Source organism: Bos javanicus, chromosome 4 (assembly GCF_032452875.1).
Source record: "Bos javanicus breed banteng chromosome 4, ARS-OSU_banteng_1.0, whole genome shotgun sequence".
In the NCBI taxonomy this organism is placed as follows: Eukaryota; Metazoa; Chordata; class Mammalia; order Artiodactyla; family Bovidae; genus Bos; species Bos javanicus.
This window is the reverse complement of record NC_083871.1, coordinates 52,145,953-52,169,103: the sequence shown is the minus strand read 5'-3', so window position 1 is coordinate 52,169,103 and position 23,151 is coordinate 52,145,953. Positions and strand designations below refer to the sequence as shown.

The 23,151-nt window shown below is 34.1% G+C and overlaps 1 protein-coding gene across 1 annotated transcript in view; it reads left to right on the top strand.

Annotated features, from left to right (window-relative positions):
* CAPZA2 (capping actin protein of muscle Z-line subunit alpha 2) overlaps positions 1-21,279 on the top strand; it is a 57,840-nt gene extending 36,561 nt beyond the window's left edge. Inside the window, exons 4-10 of the mRNA XM_061414038.1 lie at positions 2,774-2,837; positions 8,406-8,612; positions 10,055-10,134; positions 13,363-13,441; positions 15,979-16,050; positions 18,854-18,916; positions 19,858-21,279. Of these exons, the coding sequence (XP_061270022.1) occupies positions 2,774-2,837; positions 8,406-8,612; positions 10,055-10,134; positions 13,363-13,441; positions 15,979-16,050; positions 18,854-18,916; positions 19,858-19,998 (706 nt within the window). The 3' untranslated portion in view covers positions 19,999-21,279. The remainder of the gene's footprint in view (positions 1-2,773; positions 2,838-8,405; positions 8,613-10,054; positions 10,135-13,362; positions 13,442-15,978; positions 16,051-18,853; positions 18,917-19,857) is intronic.
* The last annotated feature ends 1,872 nt before the right edge of the window (positions 21,280-23,151 follow it).

Sequence of the window (23,151 nt, the reverse complement as noted above, 5' to 3'; positions counted from 1 at the left end):
GCATGATTCTTTCAGCTCTATTCCTCATTCTCAAGATTGTACTAGCTGTTAGGGGTCTTTTATGCCCTGTTATCTTTTAATAGCAATGTTTATATATTATTTTTTATTGTGGGAAAAATATACCTAATATAAAGTTTAACTTTTTAATGTTTTTTAAGCACACAGTTCTTTGACATTAAGTACATACACATTTTGTATAACCATCACCACCATCCATTTCCAGAACTTTTTTTTAATTTTCTCAAATTGAAACTCTACAATTTCCCATTCTCCCCTCCTCTTAGCTCCTGGGAATTATATTCTATTTTCTGTATGAATTTGACTTCCCCAGATACCTCTTATAACTGGAATCATACAGTATTTGTCCTTTTGTAACTGGTTTATTCTAGTTAACAGGATGTCTTCAAAGTTCTCCTGTGTTGGAGCATGTTAAAACATCCTTCCTTTTTAACACTTGCTGTCTGTGTGTTTTGTGGATAAAAAAATGGATAAACATTTTGTTTTTCCATTCACCTGTCAGTGGACATTTGGGTTGCTTCCACCCCTGTTAATGATTGACGTGCTTAATAGAAATCAGTTTACTTGATATCTTTGACTTCAGTTATTAGTTTCTGAGTGAATGGCCTCTCTTATTCCTAAGTTCTTTAAACCTTTTAAATTATATATCCAAGTAAAATTTATTTTCTTTCTTATAGCATGTAGCATGTTGACAAAAGTCTTAAAAAAGTAAAGGAAATGTACATTGTTCATGACCTGTTAACAATAGTACTTCTCAGAGTAATTGTTTCCTCTTGAGTTTTCTGTGGTAAATAAATGTGGGTTGTTTAATGTAGGTGCAAAAATTAGTGAATTTTTTTTAAGTTAAGGAAATAAGAAACTTGATTTGTTGAAAGAAGTTTTTCCTGTGCAGAATAAAGTTTAATGAAGGTCACAAAAATATTCATAATTATATAAGTGGTATGAAATAGTCATACATTTGAATAAAGTATGATGAAAGCATTGAAATTTTATTTATCCAAAGGAGTATTTATGTGATGTTTGTTACTTTTAAATAAATTGAATTTCCTTGGAATGTGAGCTATATTTCTCTTCTGTTATAAACCAAATTTCAGGGACAGGATGTCCTGGTCCATGTTTTAAGAGGTATATACATTAAATGCCTGATATTCTAATTTTTTAAGATTAGTCTTTGAGGAAATCAGTACCTAGTGATAAAAACAAGATGTTTATGACTTCAAAAAACATCAAAACTTTGAGTAGAAACGTCAGTTTTTCTTGTGTGTGGTTATAGTTGCAGTAAATGATTGCTAACTAGATGAATAAGGAGAGAACGTATTGATTCTTTTTGTTGACTTCATTTGTAATCTTTGTACAGAATTTCTCAAAGGTGTTTATTCAAATTCATTTTGCAGATTTCTGAGGTTATCTGTAAAGTACAGAAATACACTTTAAATCATTGATTGACTTTAGAACTATATTACTCTGATTTATACTGTCCTATGAAAAAATTTTCAAACAAATACCGTGTTACCCCCACCTCATTGTTCCCTTGATTCTGAATTACTTTTGAAGTATCTCCAAACCTGGTTTCATCCTCAAAAGTTAATGTATCACCTGTCCTTGAGACTGTCCAGAGCTATATAACATAAGTTTGGAAAGCATTATAAAAACATTTAGAATGTAGCCTAGCGGCAGTTTCATCAGAGTAAGTGCATAGCCATAGTCCTGTTGCTGCTTCAATTTCATTTTTTGATATTGAATTTCTTTAATATAAGCAATCTCTTTCTCTGTACTTCTTTCCCACCTTCTGCCTTTTTCCTATTGCTTTAACTCTTAATTTTTTTTAAATTTAGTTTTGAGAAATTTCTGTCTTTTTGTAAGGGGGAAAAAACATGGGTTTTCTTAAAAAGTGGTTTTAATTGGACATCTTTGCTAAAAGGCATAAATTCAGTATATTTCATAGTAAAATTAGGCATACTTAAGACTTGGTACTCCTGAATCTAGAAAACTTTGAAATATCCAGAAATAGCCTTTTAACTAACAGATGTGTGAATACCAGACTTTACTGTGATGATGAGACAAATAAACCTCTTAGGGATTTCTCATTGGGGAGTCAGACATGTTCAGTTTCTAGCCAACTGAAGAAAGTATAGAGGCATATTGGAGCCCAATATCAAAGGCCTTTGGAGCCCAAAGGAAGAAATTTAAAATTTCTATTTAGAGAGATGGTTTTGAGCTGCATTTAAATAATGAACAGAATTTGAATAATAGATAAAAGAAATTAGTGAAAATACATGGTGGAAAGTAAAAGATATGAGTGACTCATAGTAAAGGGCATAAAAATATCTTAACTACAGGAACAGGTGACTTAGAAATGGGTGATTGGGCTGTAGGGGCAGAGAAATTACTGGTTTCAGTGTGTCTAATAGAGTGCTTAACACCTAAATATTTGCATGGATGATGAGTGGGTAAATGGAGTGTTTTCTGAACTAGAAGGAACTTTGGAATTCATCTAGTTCAAACCCGTCTTTTTGTGGATGTGATAAGTGAGCCTATACTAGCTAAATATTGAAAGCTGGATGTCATTCATCAGTTTTTATAAAGCCGTATCTATATAATATATACCTAATATAAGATCAATAGTGGAGAATTACAGTTTTATTTAACTTGTCATGTGCAGTGCAGGAGACTTTTATTGACAAGTGAATTGCTTGTGATTTTTTTAAGAGCATTAAATACATAATTTTAAATAACCGACTTTTTTCTTTTTTAGTGCATTTGCACAATATAACTTGGACCAGTTTACCCCAGTAAAAATTGAAGGTTATGAAGATCAGGTATGTACGTTTCATATAAACACAGGATCCGCTATTCTTTATTTCACTTATAATGGTTAATGTATCCTGCAAGAATTGTAAGGTGGTATGTTTAAAAAAAATTTTTAAGTGTTTATTTTAACCATAGCCAATTAGGGGCAAAATAATTGAAAATGTAGTTTCTTTTGTTGAGACCAATAATGCTGTTAGCAAAAAGTCCCTTTTAAAAATACTCAAATGTAATTATTTTAAGCTTTTGTAAGATAATTGCTTTAAATCTACCTTATTGTTTTTTATAGGGAAAATATCAATCCTATGTTAATCCAAAATCTAGAATATATATTAATAAGATTTATGTCATAATTTGGTTACTTTGGAATTCTGCAGTTGTTCATGTGAGTAACTTAGTATTTAGTAATTATTAAATCCTTTCTTTCCAAAGTGCAAGTTGGAATCGCTAAGCAAAGAAGAGCCACAAAAAGTCACTAGCATTCTTATTTTTCATTTTTTGGTTTAAAGTTACTAATAATTGAACAGTGAAAGTGAGGCTGCTCAGTCGTGTCCGACTCTTTGTGACCCCATGGACTGTAGCCTACCAGGCTCCTCTGTTCATGGGATTTCCAGGCAATAGTACTGGAGTGGATTGCCATTTCCTTCTCCAGGGGATCTTCCCGACCCAGGGATCAAACCCAGGTCTCCTGTATTGTAGACAAACGCTTTACTGTCTGAGCCACCAGGGAAGTCAATTGAACAGTAGTTGTATTCATATTATGCTTATATGAGGCACAATTTATATAAAAGATAAGAAGAAGGAGCTCATAGATAAAACACAACAGAAAGTAGTAACAGTCTCAGTGGCTAATTAAAGCTTGCATTTGGCATTATGTAATATGTGGTCCTCTGGTTATGTAGTTACAGGGAAAAAAGAGAGACTAAACAGAAGATGACTTATAACTGAAGGGAAAAAGTAAATCTGGATAGGTAGATAGGAAGACAAATAGATTCATGCATATGTGTAAATGCACACATGTGTATAAGAGGCTTATAGTGGGTTTCATTTTATAAAGCTGTTAATTTTTTTCCCCCTTGGGAGATTTTGGGTTCACTTTTTTTTTAACTGTTATAAACAGTACTGTGCTGAACCTCATTATACCTCTGAGCACACGGACCATCATTTTGTTAAGGTAAATCCCTAAAAGATTTGCTAGATCCAGGGAGTGCATATTTTTAAAATGTTGGGTAGCTCTCAAATTCATTTTATGAACCTATCATAATTTTAATACTTAAACCTAATAAATATAAAACAAAAAAGCACACTACACTAATCTCTCATATGGCATATGACTGTAGATTTCAGAACTTTTTAAATATTGACAAATAGAATCCAGAAGTATATCAGAAGAATGATATGCCAAGACGAAATGGAATTTATTATGAAAAGTAGGAGTGGTTCCAAGACAATATATGGCTCTATCAATTAGCCAACAAGTCTTATGATATATCAAAGGACGGTGAAAAGGGGTTTGAAAAATCCAGCAGCTAATCCTCATTACAAAAACCCTATGTAAAACAGAGGTAGAAGAGAACCTCTTAAATATCATAGACTGTTTAACAAAAAACAGTAGTAAATTACAAACACTAATGTGATTTTAGTTAAAATAGAAAACTATCTAGATATGTCAACTTGTTACCATTATTATGTATCATAAATGGGAGGGTCGCAAATAAGACAAGAGAATGAGAACTCTTAAAGCTTTTGAAGCAGAGACAACTCCTAGGTGACATGATTTTTGTATTTAGAAGTAGTGAGAAACTCCCATAAATTAACCTCCCAACCAAAAGAACCTATTAGACTTAAAAGAATTTTGTGAGATGGCTGAATTTAAGGTAAGTATATAAAATGCATTAACTTTCCCCTATTGTGGCAAGTAGGGACTTTACACTAGAAATAATTGAAGGGGGAGAGGTTTCATTTTAAATAGTGGTAATACTGAACACGGGGCTTCACTGGTGGCTGAGCGGTAAAGAATCTGCCTACCAATTCAGGAGACATGGGTTTGATCCCTGAGTTGGGAAGATCCCCTGGAGGAGGAAATAACCCACTCCAGTATTCTTGACTGGGGAGTCCCATGGATAGAGAGGCCTTGTGGGCTACAGTCCATGGGGTTGCAAAGAGTCAGACATGACTTAGTGACCAAACAACAAATACTGAACATAAACCTTAACAGGAAGTGCATGGGATTGTGAAGAAAGTGATGGATATCTTCTTGAAAAACATAAAATAGTTTCTGAGCAAATGGAAAAGCATAGTGAATTCTATTTTAAAGCAGAAAGTTAAATTATATAAAAACTAAAATATGAATTTAATGCAATTTGATTCGAATCCTGATAGTTTTTTTCATTGGTCAAAATTTTCACAAACTTTATATGAAAACCATGCTTGAAAAAACACTTAGAAAAATGGTTTTTAAAGTGGCGAGAGACAGTTGTATTGTTTGGTAGCAGAAAATGCTTTACAGCCAGTGTAAAGTCGTATCAGAGTGATATTGTGTAGACAAACAGTTCAGGAGAGCAGTGCCGGGAGCCGGCATATTGCATATTGAGTGCATATTGCATATTGAGTGCAGCACTTTTCAGGATCTGGAATAGCTCAACTGGAATTCTATCACTGCCGGTAGCCAGCGTGAGGAACTCCGCCCATGACAAAGGTCATGAGGAAGGAGGCTCGGCATACGCAAAGGCGGGATCAAGCCTCAGGAGTCTCCCTGGAAATTCTCGAGCAATCTACCCCCAAAACCAGAGTCTGCCTACTTTCTGCTTTGTGCTTTCACCTACACCTCTGACTTTACGGGGGGCTGTCCCCCACTACCTCTCTGAAAAAAGAGTTGGCTTACAGCTCCAGTTAATAATTCCTGGGTGTGACAGTGTTTAACCTACAAACTCCTTTGGAAATCCTCTAGCCTGCCTGAATAGGTTTTTCCGGCCACATGTGATTGTTCAGAGCCTCCCAACTGTGAGAGGCAGGAGATGTTCTAAACTGTCGAAACACAGATTCTTTTGAGTAGTTAAAAGATTGATTAGAAATTGTATTGGTGAAGGGATTTTCACTTGTTGGGCCAATGTTTGCTGCTAAGTCTCCATATCCCTTACCTGCTGTGTCCCTGGCAGTGTATTGGTTAATATAATTGGTGTAAATAGTAGCTTTAATGTTTGTAACCTGGGACCCTTGAGTTAATTCTTTTTCTTGTTATAGCCCACCACACCTTTGCTCTGTAGGAATGCAACTTTATCTAATGCTTTTGGAGGGTGGCTCCTGACCAATCACCTTTAGAGAAAAATAAGTTTTCTGAAGAAAAGGTCTTAAAATGTTAACAGGCCTCCGGGCCAGAAGATGATGCAAATCACCTAACTTTTGCATATGCTAAGTTTGCAGGAAGAAAGCCTGGCTTGCTGCCTGACTCTACCCCTTCCCCCATTATCCTCTGTGCATAACTTAAGGTATAAAAACTACTTTGAAAAATAAAGTGCGGGCCTTGTTCACCGAAACTTGGTCTCACCATGTCGTTCTTTCTCTTACCTTCTGGCTGAATTATTCAGCCTCTTTTCTACACTGAATTTCCTCACTGAGCTATCCTTATTTCAGCCTCTTTTCTCCACTGAATTTTCCTACTGAGCTATCCTCATTCTATTACTCTTTATATCCTTAATTAACGTTTAATTAAGCAATTGTTTCCTGATCTTCGCCTACGCCGTCTCTCCTTCGAATACCCTGGTTCAGCCGGGGCTGGTCCCCGGCAGAGCAGCATATCAAGTTCAGAATTATATGAATATTTTTATACATGACAAGGTTATAATTTGGACAGGTATATAATAAAGGGTATTCGGTACAACTGATTTCTATCAACTATGTATACCATGTAGTTAAGCCGGTCCTCTGTCACATACAGTGTATACAAATGAACATCAAGTGGATTAAAAATTTGTAAAATGACTAGAATTTTTGGAGGAAAGCATCTACATGTGTAGTTTAAGGGCAAGGGAAACCATCTTAAGACTGGAAACCCAGAAACTGTAAAAGAAAAGATGGGCATTTTGCTGCATATCAATTATTTTAACTGTAGAATAAAATCACCGTAAATAAAGGAAACTTACAAGTTAATAAGAAAAAACCACTCAGATGAAAAATATTAAAAGGTATTCGACTGAAGAAAAATTGGTCCACAAACTTGGAGATATTTAGACTTAGCCAGAGAAATATAATTAAAGTAATGAGATATATTTTATGCTCATCAGACTGAAGATAAGAATTCTGTGCTTGTTGATGGTGATAATATGAAGGGAAACATCTCATTTATTGTTCTTAGAAATGTAGATTATCACAGCCATTTTCAGAAAGCAATCTAATTATGTGTTAAAAATTAAAAATATACAAACTTTACCTACTGTTCTCACTGCTGAGAATCTAAGAGAAACAGAAGCATCCAGTGGAAATAGAAACATTAGCATGTTAGAATATATATACTATAATACTTCAACATTTTTAATGTGCTTGATCCTCCCCCCAAAAAAGAAAACAACCTGGAAATAAAAAGATGGTCCAGCATAGTGGAATGGCAGAATAAATTATGTTGTATCCGTATCAAGGAATAGTATGCAACCATTTAAAAGAATGGTGAGCAGTTTACCAGTTGACTTTGAAGGATTTCTATAAGGCATTGATGTTGAAAAGAACCCCATGCAGAAAAGTATGTGTGCATTTTCATTCCATTTTCAAAGAACAGTGACCAAATAAAACCCCTCAGTGTATGTATGTGTATGTATTTATGTGTATCTGTAGAATAACATGACTAGAAAAAATTTAAAAGGGTACCTCCTATGTTTGCATAATTTACTTCAGAGGGATGGGGGAGTCCTGATATAGGTATGGAGTCACATATTGGGAGAGTTGCATGGGAAAGAAAGTGAAATTTTTAAAAACAAAGTATAAAATATTAAATTTATGCATATATGAAGAAATATATACATAAATGAAGAAATTACTTTTTTTTTTTTAATTCAGAAGTCAATTGAAAAGAACTGTCATGATTAGCTTACTAAAAACAAGCAGCAGGCACTTAGCAGTAGGTGAAATTGTGGCCCCACGAGTAATGTAAGACACACTGAAGAGAATTCTAACTGGATTAAAATCATTCCTTTGTAGCCTCATTAAAGATTATTACCGTTTCCTTAGTATTGAGGAACTGGAGACTGATAATAATAATAGTAACCTGTTTATAGGTCTCCAAAACCAAACCAAACCTGACTCCAGCAGGATGTTAGAAGATGAAGTTTTTCCCCCATCTGGGTAGCTGGGTGTTACACTGGGAGAAAATGAGATCCACTGATGTAAACTGAATAAGACCACCCTCACTATCTTTATAGTCTAATCATTTGAAGTATTTTAGTTATGCCATATGATTAGGTCAATTGCTTGGAGTAGAATTATTTTATAGTTGTAAAGAAAAAGCTTAAGGAATGTATATTAGTATGACAGTATTTAAGTACTATTAAAAAAATTTTTTTTTCCCACAATTCTTTGCATCATCGAAGGTACTGATAACAGAACATGGTGACCTGGGAAATGGAAAGTTTTTGGATCCAAAAAACAGAATCTCTTTCAAATTTGATCACTTAAGAAAGGAAGCAACTGATCCAAGACCATATGAAGCAGAAAATGCAATTGAATCATGGAGAACTTCAGTAGAAACTGCTCTACGGGCTTATGTAAAAGAACATTATCCGAATGGAGTCTGCACTGTGAGTCACCCAGTGTGCACTTTTCTCTTTTGTCCTATGTAAATATGACAAGTGTTTTCGTAATATCTTGAAATTTATAGTAACTTACAGAATAGACATTTAGTAACTATTTTTTTGAAGTAAGTACTTCTGAGAATGTTTACTAGTTTTCTAAAGAAACTTTAGATAGTAAATCTATTGTAATCATTAAAAATGGGAAAATGGTTGTACCTTGAATTAAATCCAAGTAGTAATTTCTCATACATTGGTTAGAGGAACATGATATGATGAGATTCTTTAATCTCATGTTCATGACTCATCTCCATCAGTTTACAGCAGACTTCTTTTCATTAAATTACAAGATCTTAAACAAATAAAATTACTGGAAGTGAAATCTTCTCCTTGTGTGCTTTATAACCAAATTTCTTATATTTTTAATGTGTTTTTTTTTTCATAGATTTAACCTAGTTTTTATTTTCAGGATAAAATATGATAGAAAGTAGAAGTACTTTTTTTTCTTTCATAAAATTGTACCTAGTATTCTTTTTAGTCCCCTACATTTGTGCTTCCATGATCTTCTCCATAACCAGTGATCTTCTGAAATGCAAATCAAATTATAAAAATCTCCTACTTAAAATTCTTCAAGGATTTTGCATTGCACTTCGGAAAGAGTCCAGACTTCTGGACATGTCTTTCAAGGCTCTGTGAACCTGGCCTCTGCCTACCAATCTAAGAAGACTGTACATCTTGGTTTATACCTTCTGTCCCAACTTTGTTATTATAACAATAGCCACCCCATTTCACTCTTAGAAGATGCTGGGTTAGGACAGAAATTCATATGGTTCTCTTAAGTATCTAAGTCTTGGTAATTATTTGAAAAGTATAGCACCATGACCTGAAATACCGTACAGGTTCTTTCAGTTACAAGCGTGTTGACTAGGATTCTTTTGGAAGAATAACTCAAGGATAAGGTAGTATGGTTAAGAGTCCTCACTTGTCCCCAGGGGATTGAAAGACACAAATTATTCATTACTTTTAAAACAGTTGGCAAGAGATGAAATATTAAAATATCAACCCATTACAGGCATTCTCTTAGTGAACTTTCTCAGTTATAAGTAAAATAACTTTCTCACTACTGTTTCAGTACTTTTTTATTTTAAATGTCTAGAGAAATGACAACCCCGAGATTGTGAAATGTTTTTGAACATATGAGAGTACAGTTAGTTTTTTCCCAATAAGTTGTACTTCATCAATTGTGAACTATTTTATGATTCACTAAGAATCTGTGATTCGATGTATAAGTACTTGTTTTCCTAGCTACTATATTGGAGTGATGACCTACTTTGTATTCTTTTATAGTTCTTGCCACAATTCTATACAGTTTTCAATATTTTGTAGATATTTAAAATTGGACATTCTGTGGCCCTAAATTCACTCTTGTGTTTATTTTCTTTACCAATAAGGTATATGGTAAAAAAATAGATGGACAGCAAACCATTATTGCATGCATAGAAAGCCATCAGTTTCAAGCAAAAAACTTTTGGTAAGTTAAATTTTGTTTTGGGGAATTATTACATTGCTTATATTCTTTGAAGTTCTTGCTTTATTGATTGGGCCTATACCTTGTTTGTGTATGATTGACGAAGAACAGTACAGTATGAAACTTCAGCCTTTTGATATGAGAGAAATACCTGCTCTATAATCCACCTAACCATTTAAAGGTAGCAGTAAATCTGTTGACAGTGAAAAAAAGGTGGGAGAGGGAGGAGTATTTTTTAGACTAGCAAGCAGCATTCTAAGGGAACATGTGTGCCTATGAGCAGACCAGTTGGCAGACCTATATGTTCATTCTGAGAAGGGGTTGTTGCTGAATGAGACTTAACATTGGGGAAGAAGACAGAGATACTTAATAAAATGAAGGATGATCATTTTTGTGTGTGAACTTTAATGACTCTGAAGTAGATGTTTTCATATGGATTGTTTTATGTCTGGTTGGCCAATATGAGGAAATAATGACATGTTTTGTACAGTGAGGCAAATTACAATCATGCCTTATAATTTTTGTACAAATCATTTGATTATGCCTTGTAAAAGTCCAGCTCTCCAAAATACTGGTTTTCCCTACTCATCTTGAAAGTGAAAGTGAAGTTAGTCATGTCCGACTCTTTGCAACTCCATGGACTGTAGCCTACCAGGCACCTCCATCCATAAGATTTCCCAGGCAAGAATACTGGAGTGTGTTGCCATTTCCTTCTTCAGAGGATCTTCCCGACCCAGGGATCAAACCTGGGTCTCCTGCATTATCGGCAGACGCTTTACCGTCTGAGCCACCAGGAAGTCCTATTCATATTAGACCTTTATTAATCAAGTTGTTGGGCCTTTTTATTCTTAGACGATCCTATTTCTGAGATCTCTCCTATTATAAAATTCTGTGGCTCTCCAAGACTTTGTAAGTTCAGAATTGAATGAAATCTTTACTTTTATCCCCATTTTTTGATACTACATGCTAAGCCCTTCAGATTAAGTATGGTTATAATATTTACCTGAAATATTTTAGTCTTTGACTTGTTAGCTGAGTTGGTTAGTGGTATGTTAAATAGCATGTATCAGTAACCCCTGTGGACTAGTTTTATCTATGGTCCAAGGTTGCTCTACTGCTTAACCATCACAGAAATAAATGTAAGGTTACAGGAACATTTGGAGGAAAGCAGATCCCTTATCACTAAAGGAAAATCCATTCAATTTGTAGATACATGCCTTCTTGACAAGCTGAAGTTTCCTCAAAGTTCTGTTGTATTAACTTACTTGTATGGCCTTAATATAAATGTATTTTGTCCATTTTAGGGCTAAAAACTTGTCACATTGATTTACCAGTATCTTAAGAAATAAATCTTCACAAAATTGCTATTAATTTATGCTGTTTGTGCCAAGATACTTAAAATGAAATCAATCTTGTTGAGATTTGGACTCATTACTTAGTTTTAGTTTAAAATATATTGAGAGATGTTATAGTAAAGTTACTAGTTTATAAATACAGTAAATTTACTGTTTTCAGAAATAGTTTGTGTCAGCGTATATGTTTCACTTCACATATCTAAATTGTTTTCTAAACTGCTGTGAACATTATATTATTGAAGCTAAAATCACTTCCACTTTTTGGAAAAGATAATTTTATATGACATTCCAAAGTACTAGACATCACATATTGCAATATCCTCACTAAAATCTAAATATTTTGGTACAATGATATTACTTCAGTTCACATCAGATACAGATAGAATAAAAATCAAAAGATTCTAGTCATGGACATTTCTTAGATTTCACTAGAGACATTCTTTTCTTGGTCTCTACTGTTTTGCTGATGTCCAGCAGTATTGGGGGCTTAATAAATGGTTGTTGAATAAATTCACATTTGTAATTAAAGCATTAATAGAAGAGAAGGGAAGACTATAATCAAAGGCTAAGAAATCTTGACTGTTCACTCCATTGATGAAAGGTACTGTCTACACATCGCAATATACTGTTACTATATAGTAATGCCTTTGGAAGGATCTTTTGAAACAGCTCTCAAAGTGGTACCATTGCTTGATTTGGAATTCCTTTTTTTTTTTATTCCTTTTCACAATCAGTGGTGATATGTGCATATTGCTATTATAAATCAGAATTGTGTATGCTTAGACCTCACTAGTTGTTGATACTAATACCTAGGTAAAAGGAATAACCTCTTTTGGAATTGTGAAATAAAAATGAATAGATCTAAGTTCTTTTTCCAAAATGACTGAATTGAGTCACTCAAAATCAGAACATGTTACAAAGTTTTCTTTTATTTTGTAGAACATATGCTTTGTTCTAATTATAGTACTTCTCAAGTAAGTGTTGATTTTAGGTTTGAGAGTACTATCATACTGTAGGTTTTTGTGATTGGTCAGATTGCAAGACTATTGAAGGGAACCCAGAAATAATTCTGTAGCAAAGCCAGTATAGTGAACCATTAGCTCTGTGACTATTTACATATTGTTTAAAAAAAAAAAAAACTGACAAGTTTACATATCAGGATACATCTTTAGCATGCAAAGAGCAAATAGAAGTTGAAAGCAAAGAAGTTGCTATGAAAAAGCTGTCAGGAAAAAATAAAATCCGTTATCTGAGAGACAAAAATAAATAACATGCTTGTTGCTTATTTGTAATGTCACAGTTTCCTACCATTAATCTGTACCAATTTTTATACCAAAAATCATTTTGAAATCTAGGAGGACGATGTTGTACCTTTTATTTGGAAACTAAATCTAAAATTAGGAAAGAAAAAAAATCTGATGCTTATAACCCTTCTCTTTCCAAATATCAAAATCTCCCTAAGAATGTTGTACTGCCATCCATTCTTTTAAAACTATGGTACTTAGTATCATTCAGTGGATGGTAAACTTGTGAAAGCCCTTGATAATCTGAATATTTATTCAGTTTTTTCTTAATTAAGGCATAATTGAGAAAATTGATGTAGTTTTGAACTGTATTTTAAGCCTTAGAATTCTGAAATTGCATCCATTATGTAGATCCTTATCAGTAAGGTGAAGATTAAATTAAATGTAGTTCATAACTAAACTTAACTTCTTGATTCTTTTGAGTATTTCAGTGATTAAAAAAATGAATATACATCATCCATCCCCCACATTCTCATTATGTAGCGTAAATTTAAGTTTGGAATTTAAATAATTTAAATTTTATTCAAATTATTTTCCCTACCTTATTTACAGCTGCTGTTTTTATTTTTAAGGAATGGTCGTTGGAGGTCAGAGTGGAAGTTTACAATCACTCCTTCAACCACTCAGGTGGTTGGCATCTTGAAAATTCAGGTATGAAATAAATTAGTTTGCTGATGTCTAGATAATTCTGAGCAGAGAAGCAACTAATTCATATGTTTATATTTTCATAGTACTCAGTAGCTATTTCTTTCCCAGATCTTTGTTGAGAGGTAATGGGGGAAAAAAGTAGTGCTGATTTTATCTTTTAAATAACTTTGCAGTTCATTCCCTAGTCATCAAAAATCTGCAGGGGTAGTTGACGGATTCTAAAATCATAGCTAAAATTAGATGCTATCATTTGGTCTGCTCTTCATACAGTTTGTTCATCCAAGCATCTTCTGAGTTGAGTTGTGCTGTTCTTTTAAATTGGGGTGGTTGAATGAAATATAATATTAATATGTGTGTGTGTGTAGATGTATAAGTATATATATTAATACATGTATGTTACATATATCTTAAGTATCTTCTGTACTCATATTTCGCTTATGTGAAACCCACTAGAACTGACTCAATGTAAGCTCAAATGTTTATGTAGAAGAAATCTGATAACTAAGAGGATTTGAATATAAATATTATTAAATAAGTTACAGAGAAATACTGACTGGTCTCTTCTTGGTTCACTTATTTATTCAGTAACATTTATTATATCACAAAACTATCATGAAAGGTATTGTGCTAAGAGCCATAAAGGAATAAAGTTGGATGAAACACACTGCTCTATCATTTGACTCCAGAATATATTATTTCTAGTCTTATGTCCTGTTACATTTATGTCTTGATGTGACTGTCCCTTAAGGGCTAGAGAATAGAAGTTATGAACATGGATTCTGAAACCAGATTGCCTGAGTTTGAATCCCAGCTCTATCAGTTGAGTAACATCAGGAAGTCATTTAAGCTTTTATTTCCTCATCAGCTAAGAAAAAAAAAGGAAGAAAAATAGCAATAATGAAATAGCTCATACAGTTGTTTGAAAATGAGTTAATATGGGCAAAGTGGTTAGAACAGAGCCAGACATAAAGTGTTAATGAATGTTACCTGTTATTGTTGACATTATTTTTTCCTTCAGTCAGACCTCAGTAGCTCTCACCTGCATAATTTCTGAGATGGTGCCCCTGTTGGGCTAAAGCTTGTTAAGAATAAGGATTGTCTGGTGCTATCTTCAGCACTTAACATGATGCCTAGCATATAATGTTTACATTATTTTGTTGATTTGCTGGAGCCTTTGTCATCTCCTAATCCATTTTAGAGCTTCTCTGGTGGCTTAGGTGGTAAAGAATCTGCCTGCAATGCAGAAGACCTGAGTTCAGTCCCTGGATTGGGAAGATCGCCTGGAGAAGGAAATGGCAACCCACTCCAGTAGTCCTGCCTGGAGAATGCCATGGACAGAGGAGCTTGGCGGGCTGCAGTCCATGGGGTCGCAGAGTCAGACACGACTGAGCAATTAATGCACACAATCTATTTTTTTACATTGCCATCAGAAAGATGATTTAAAAAAATTTTAAATCTGGATATGTTACTTGCCACTTGAAACCATTTTAGTGGTACATTCACCTATTAGATATTCCAGACAATACTGCATAGCATACAAGGCCTACTGTTGACTTGTCCCCTACCTGTGTATTCTCTCAGCCACTCCTCTTCCTCCTCAAACTCACACATGCCAGTCCTAGGTACCTGTAGGCCTTTCTAAAGTCTACTCTTCTCTAAGCTTAGTTGCTTCATCTTCCCTAGTCCGTTATACTCATTTTACTAAACCCCAAAACAATGTCACCTCTTTTCTGAAGTCCTTTTTTAAGTTTCAGAGAGAGTTTGGAGTATTGCTAATGTATTTTGTACATACCTGTTACTGTGTTGTGTTGAAATATGAGGTCAGGGATTGTCTTTTAAAAAGCTTTATGTTTCTGTAACCTCCTGTAGTAGCAGTCATCTATATTTAATTACTGTTTATTGAATAAATTCATGTCTTTGGATTTGAGGAGTTAAATGCTGCTGTTGCTGCTAAGTCGCTTCAGTCGTGTCCAACTCTGTGTGACCCCATAGATGGCAGCCCACTAGGCTCCGCTGTCCCTGGGATTCTCCAGGCAGGAACACTGGAGTGGGTTGCCATTGCCTTCTCCAATGCATGAAAGTGAAAAGTGAAGTCGCTCAGTCGTGTCCGACTCTTAGCGACCCCATGGACTGCAGCCTACCAGGCTCCTCCGTCCATGGGATTTTCCAGGCAAGAGTACCGGAGTGGGATGCCATTGCCTTAGTGGAAATACAAAGAAGATGACTGGTGTTGGGAGAGAGCATTGTGAGTTCAATTTTGGAAATCTTGCATTTAGATACTGGTAGAGCATCTGTGAGGTAAAATGTCCTGCAATCCAGTCATTGGAGGGCTTGCCTGAGTAACTGCAGGAATTGCTGCCTAGTTCCTCACTAGCCTGAAGGCAGTAAGATGCTCACTGAAGTTTAAAGGGTGAAGAGCTCAGCAGAGAAGACTGGGTTAGAGCTGAAATCGGTAGTCATCTGCATTGGTGTGATTGTTGAAGCCATGTGGATCTTGATAACTCCTGAAATGTGGTCTCTGTAATTTCTTTTTCTAATAGGTTCATTATTATGAAGATGGTAATGTTCAACTAGTGAGTCATAAAGATATACAAGATTCCCTAACAGTGTCTGTAAGTAATTATTTCCAAAATAAAAGTTAAAACAACCTAATACTTCTATCAAACCATAACAGTTTTGGAATTAACATTTAAAGTAGTATTTCTGCTTCAAATTTAAGTGTTTTCAGATAGAGAAAAGATGGTAAGTACTTGGAAATTGGTACCTAACTTTTTTTTAAGCAGCTTTGTTTAAAGAGATATATTTCACCATTTAGTTCACCCATTTAAAGTATAAAATTTATTTATTTGTAGTATATTAACAGGGTTATACAACAGTCACCACAGTCTTTTTTACAACATTTTCATCCTCCAAAAACCCTCCCTCCTACCAGCCCTTCCCCCAAGCCCCTCTCAACCCTAAACCACTATGAATCTACTTTCTGACTCTATGGATTTTCCTATTCTGGACATTTTATATAAATGGAATCCTACAATATGTGTTTTTTTGTGATAGGCTTTTTTACCTAGCATGATATTTTCAAGGTTCACCCTGTGAGAGATGTGTCAGTATTTCTGTCCTTTTTATTGCCAAATAATAACCCATATACCATTATATATTTATCAGTTGATGGACATGGGTTTTGTTTTTCACTTTTTGTGCTATGAACTTTCATGTACCATTTTTTGTGTAGAAATTGTTTTAATTTCTCTTCAGTATATACTGGGTGGTGGCTTTAGGTTGGTCAAGCCATTTGAAGAACTGCCAGACTGCTTCCAAAGTGACTGAACTGTTTTACTTCCTATCAGTTGCAGTTTCTCCACATCCTCACCAAAACTTGGCTGTTTTGATATAGCTATCCTAGTTAGTATTGATCGTACCTTATTGTGATTTTTATTTATTTTTTCCTGATGGATAATAATATTGGGCCTATTTTTGTGTATTGGTCATTTGAATAGCTTCTTTGGAAAAATGTCTTTTCCGATCTTTTGTCTATTTTTTGATGAGTTATTTGTATTTTTTTTTTGTAATTGTTGCTTACATATCCTGATACAAGTCATATGTCAGATATATGATTTACAGATAGAAATTCTGTCTGTCTTTTCACTTTCTTGGTAGTATCATTTGCAAAACAGAAGTAACTGGTTTTGATGTGGTTCAGTCTGTTTTTCTTTTGTTACTTGTGCTTTTGGAATATTAATAGAAACCATCACCTAACCCAGGATCATGAAGATTTACTCCAGTGTTTTCTTCTAAGAATTTTATGGTTTTAGCTCTTAAACTAAGATCTGTGATCCTATACTTAACTTTTAAGCCCTATTGTATTTTTTTCCCCTCTATTTGGATTATTATTATATTAATAGAAACCATCACCTAACCCAGGATCATGAAGATTTACTCCAGTGTTTTCTTCTAAGAATTTTATGGTTTTAGCTCTTAAACTAAGATCTGTGATCCTATACTTAACTTTTAAGCCCTGTTGTATTTTTTTCCCCTCTATTTGGATTATTATTTAATGAAGTTTTTCTAAAGTTCAGCTTTCAAATTCTAGAAATTTTGAACTTTTTTTTTTCTTGCAAAGTTCTTTCACACATTCTTTTCATTGCAGATACAACTATGTCTTTGTGGAATTTTTTTCTCCCAAGGGTATTAATAATAACATTTCTGATAAACATTTGTGTTGTATACTTAAAACCATTAGTATATCATAAACATCAACTACTAATACTCAAAAATTTACAAATTTTTTTAAGTTTAATTTTAAGAAAGCATTTAGTATTAAGAAACATGTGAGACTGTATTAGGCCAGATTCTACCTGAAAAGAAATGAAAACTGTGGGATTTTCTTTGGGGGTTTTCTTTCTTTTTTCTTTGCTTTTGTTTTTGTTTCTTTCAGTTTTTCGTTAGCACTAAGGTGATTTCTGATTTCTTGCTAAATAGTATTCTTGCAGGATTTGCCAAGAAAGATCATTACTGATGTCTGATTTTCTATAAGGCAGTCTCAATATAGTTCTGTGTCATGAGTATATATGTAAAGTTACTTTTGTAGTAGGGTACTTAGTACTGTCTTCTTTGAGTAATTTGACATTGAGTAAAAATTATTCCTAAGAGAGATTTGTCTGCAAAATTATAGACTGGAGTTGTGTAAGATCTGGTTGTAGTAATTAAACTTGACTAGTATGCCAGTTTATGCTGCTTGTTTTAGAAATTACCTTTTCACTTCATCTTAGAGGATTTTCATTTGTTGTTTTATTGTTTTTGGATAGAAAAAAATGTGCCCATTGTATAAATATATATAAAGATATTAGATGATTTTGTTAACATTTATTTATTTAAAAAGTCTCACTTTCCATTAGCATTTACTATTAGAAATAATGCAAGGACACATTATATTGAAATGTTTAAAAAAATTTCCAGAAAATACTTAAACACTAAAAATTCACCTTAAAATATGCTGTTTCTAATTGGTAATATTTTTTAAATGTATCATTATGGTGGTGAATATTGTTCAGTAAGTATTTGGCATACAGTCATTAATTAGAAATCTGTGACTAACTTATCTATAACGATTATCTATTGACATGTTTGTAAGTATTATAATTGAATTTTTCATCAGCACATATTACTAAGATTTCACTTTCTTTAACCAGGGAACATTAAACACACTCATTATATAGACTTAAAATGTTTTTGCCTAGTTCTCCTGGAATTTAGAATAGTTGATCTTATAGTATTTTCCCTTTGTCATAATTTCCACCTGTGTTTAAATTGTAACAAATCATTAACCGGACATCTATTGACATACCTATTTAAAAGTAATAGTGATGTAGTTTTAAGTTACTGTTTTATTTTCTTTCAATTTTGTTTTTCATTCAGAATGAGGTGCAAACAGCAAAAGAATTTATAAAGATTGTAGAGGCTGCAGAAAATGAATACCAGGTATGAGTTTCAAAAATATTATATAATCTATGTTTGCTTATAAATATTGGCACTGAAATTTTAATTTCAGTCATAAGCTTGAACTTTTTCATCATTTCACTATAATAAGATAGTTTTTTTTCATTTTAATTCAAGAGCAGACTTGTGAAAATGTAGTAAAAACTAAGTTTTAGCCAACTGTAATTTCTGAGTACTGGTCAAAGTAGACCAAGATTTTATATGGCTATTTTGTTTCTGACTAGGAAAATCCCATGGACGGAGCAGCCTGGTAGGCTACAGTCCATGGGGCCGCTAAGAGTTGGACACGACTGAGCGACTTCACTTTCACTTTTCACTTTCATGCATTGGAGAAGGAAATGGCAACCCACTCCAGTGTTCTTGCCTGGAGAATCCCAGGGATGGGGCAGCCTGCTCGGCTGCCGTCTATGGGGTCGCACATAGTCGGACACAACTGAGGTGACTTAGCAGTAGCAGCAGAAATTCTAATATAGGAGGTGTTTCCCAGAACAGTTAGATTATATGTGATCTGCTTAGATCATAGTTCATTTTATACTCTGCTTTTTATAATACATTCTTTATCAGCTTCTAAATTGCATTCTTGAATTTAAGCATTTATGTATTGGACATGTTTCCACTCCTCGCAAATAGTATTTGTGAAATTGTTCTGAGAGAAATAATAAAATAGATCCAAAACAAGAACACACAGAAAATAAATCTAATTTATAATTTCATTTTATTAAATTTAATTATTCAAAATGATTATAAGCTTTCTTTTAGCTGCTTTTAAATAGCTTTTAAAACCATTTTGGGATTTTTACTTGACTTTTTAAAAACAATGAAACAAGCTGTTTAAATAAAGGTGTTTCCTAAAATATCTATGTGTTTTATACATTGTTCTATTCCTTTTATTTCTTTAAACTTTTAACTGCTGTTTTTCCTAGACTGCCATCAGTGAGAATTACCAGACGATGTCAGACACTACTTTCAAAGCCTTACGTCGGCAGTTGCCAGTTACACGCACTAAGATTGATTGGAACAAGATCCTTAGTTACAAGATTGGAAAAGAGATGCAGAATGCATAAGATGAACATTGCATGACCAGATCATTTTAGTGTCTTTGCGTTTAAAAAAAAAAAAAAATCATTGCAAAAGTATTCAAAACTGTCAAGCTACCCAGTCAGAGGGCTGTTGCCATTTAAAATCACTGTAATTAATTAGTTTGGTTAGAGCACAAAGCTTAGCTAATCAACCATTTTTTTAAAAATTTATTTTATTCAGAGAAGACTGAAAATCAGTTTAGTTTAAATGTCTTTTACTTTCTGTTGTGTCTTTCTTTCTTACAATGAAGACATGATTCCTCTAGTTTAATGTCAAAAGTTTTTGAAGTGTTTCAAAAATGTTTTACTTACCGTAACCCTAAAGTTGTTGTCGTTTGGTCTATGAAGTGGGTAACTGTTGCTCTTTGCCCAGTCCTTTTTAATGGGGTCAATAATGGACATTCTAGTATAAGGTGGTTGATGGATTTAGCCATATATGCTGCTAAAGAAATTGTCTACCTTTCCCCCCTCACCTCTTTCATTTATGTAAGATTGAGATTAGAGGGAAAGCATTTTCTATTATCAATTGTGTTTAAACCTTCAAGACGGTTATTTAGCTAGCTTAGTGTTTAACTGAACTTTTTTTAAACAAGGCCAAGGTCTAATGCTGTTTTGAGATTCTGAATTAAATGAAAATTCTTATTTCAGAAATGCATTTAATGCTTTTTTTTTCTTGTGACAGTTATGCAAATTAGCTTGGATTCCATATGTCCCTGAGTTATTTTTATCATAAAGCCACAAATGTATTATAAGGCAAATTGTAATATATATAATCCTAAACTCATGACCATGTCTCAGTTTATTTTTTTTCTTGGAGTGAAAAGTACTGAAATTCAGTGTGACATTAAAATGAAAATTTTCCTATTTATTTGAATATAAAAATCACTTACCAGTGAATCATATACTATTTTAAAATACTTCTTTGGATGTTTGTGATTCTTTACTGGTTGTGAATTAGAGAAGCTGGGAATACATATGGTGTGCAGTGAAGTCTGAATTTTCCCATCCTCCTGTGCATCCTCCTAAGCATGTTTTTAATATTTTAAAAAATACATTTACTGATGCTACAGGAATTTCAAGCCTGTGGTGATTGTTAGTATTTACTATAGGGAGGGTGGATTTGTGGTTTCATTCAATTCAGTTATTGCTTATTATACGCCAGTGGAATCCTTTCCTCACATATTCCTGCGGATGTCTGGGCCTGGAAATGTTTTTTTTTAAAAACACCACTTTTATTATGTACAATAAAATATTTCATTAGCTTGACTTGTATAGATTTAAAAAATTCTCTCAATGAAAGCATGTTGTTTAATTTCTTTTTAAAAAAATCACAGTTGGGCTTTGAAAGCATTGAGAATATAAACATATATAAAATTATGACACTTTTGGTTAGATCGTTTTTTCTAGCTTTAAAATACAAGTTTTCTCATATTGAGGTTCCAGAAGAAAATGAATCATTAGTGTTAATTATCTATTCCCTTTTTTAAAACACATTTTCAGAAGTCTAATAATCATTCTGAACTAAGCATTAGGTGAATCTTTAATTGATTAGCTTAATTATGTTAACTGGGCTATCATGGGTTTGTCATGCACTGAAGGTTAATTATTTTGACTCTGTTTTATGGCCTAGAATGCTATGTTAAAAATATATGTAATTGTTTCTGAGGTGATGTGCATGTAAAAGGTAATATTTATCAAAATAGAGCACAGTCTGAAATAATAGTTGTGTAATAGACTTAGTCTTTCATAGTCTAAGATTGCATTTTATTAAAGTAGAAAAGACTAGAAACATACAGTGTCCTAAAACTCAGGGTTGTCTTTTTCATAGGACTCATAACTGAGTGACTGAACTGAACTGAATGTCTGCTTTGTTGAATAGGCCGAAGTGTGGAGGTAAAGGCAAAACTAGAACAATTACGCAGTAATTTGGTGGATAGAGAAAGCTGGCTTGGCCTAAGGTGGTAGCTGTAGGCTGTAGAGGTAGTGATTTCTGGATATATGTTAAAGATAAAAGCATTTGGCTTTGCCAGCATTGGTTGTAGAATGTGAGATAAAGGGAGATGGCAAGGACATTCAGGATTTGAGAAAGTACAGAAGATTCAGGGCCGGGGAGGGCTGGGAGCTTGGTTTTCAAGGGGGAAGTACCTTGTAGCAGTTAGATACTGGAGATAGGAGGTAGACAAATGCTCTAGACCAGAAGAATAGGAGAGCTGATAGACCTGGGAAACGTAGCTGATAGCTAGGCAAAATGGAAGACTACTCAAGGTTAGTGATAGTGAATTTATAAGAAGACTACAAGTAAGGCAGTGTGTTATCTTCGGCCATGTAAAGCAGCATGAGTGCAGTCCTAGAGTAGGTGAATTGGATTTAACAGGTTGCCACAGGAGTCTTACTGACCCAGTGAAGAGGGTCGGTGTTGTAGTGATAGCCTGGGAACTTCAGCTAGGTAAACGGGGAAGTGTGGACGTGAGAAGAGGAGAGAGAAAGTGAAAATGTGGCACCATCGATGCACTGTAAGTCTGTTTAGAAAGGACAGTCTGGAAATGTCAGAAGTGGAAGTTAATATGATGTGCTTAAAGTTGAGAATTTGAGGAGTTACACTTAATCTGTTAGGACAAGTATGATCAAGTATGATCAGTCAGTCACTGACTTAGGTGAGACAAGAGAGGAATTCAGGAGCCGTGAAATCCATGCTTGCTGTGGATATTACAGCCAAGAATTACAGTAGATTAGGTGTTCTGACGTGAGTGCTGTTTTCTCAGACTATTTGAATGTACATTTATAATACATTTGATAACTATGAGCTGTTTCCTCATTTGGGATTTTGGAAACTAAAATGGGGACATGAGCATTCAAAAGGTATCCTGGAAGTTCTGGTTCATTATAAATGTTCTTGGAAAGTGAAATTTTTAGGATAATAATTATGGACAATTATAGATATTTATGGGCTTCCCAGGTGGCTCAGCAGGTAAAGAAACTGCCTGTAATGCAGGAGTCAACAGGAGAGGTAGTTTGAATCCCAGAGTGGGGAAGATCCCCTGGAGAAGGGCATGGCAACCCAATCCTGAATTCTTGCATGAAGAATCCCATGGACAGAGGAGCCTGGTGGGCTACAGTACATAGCATCGCCAAGAGTTG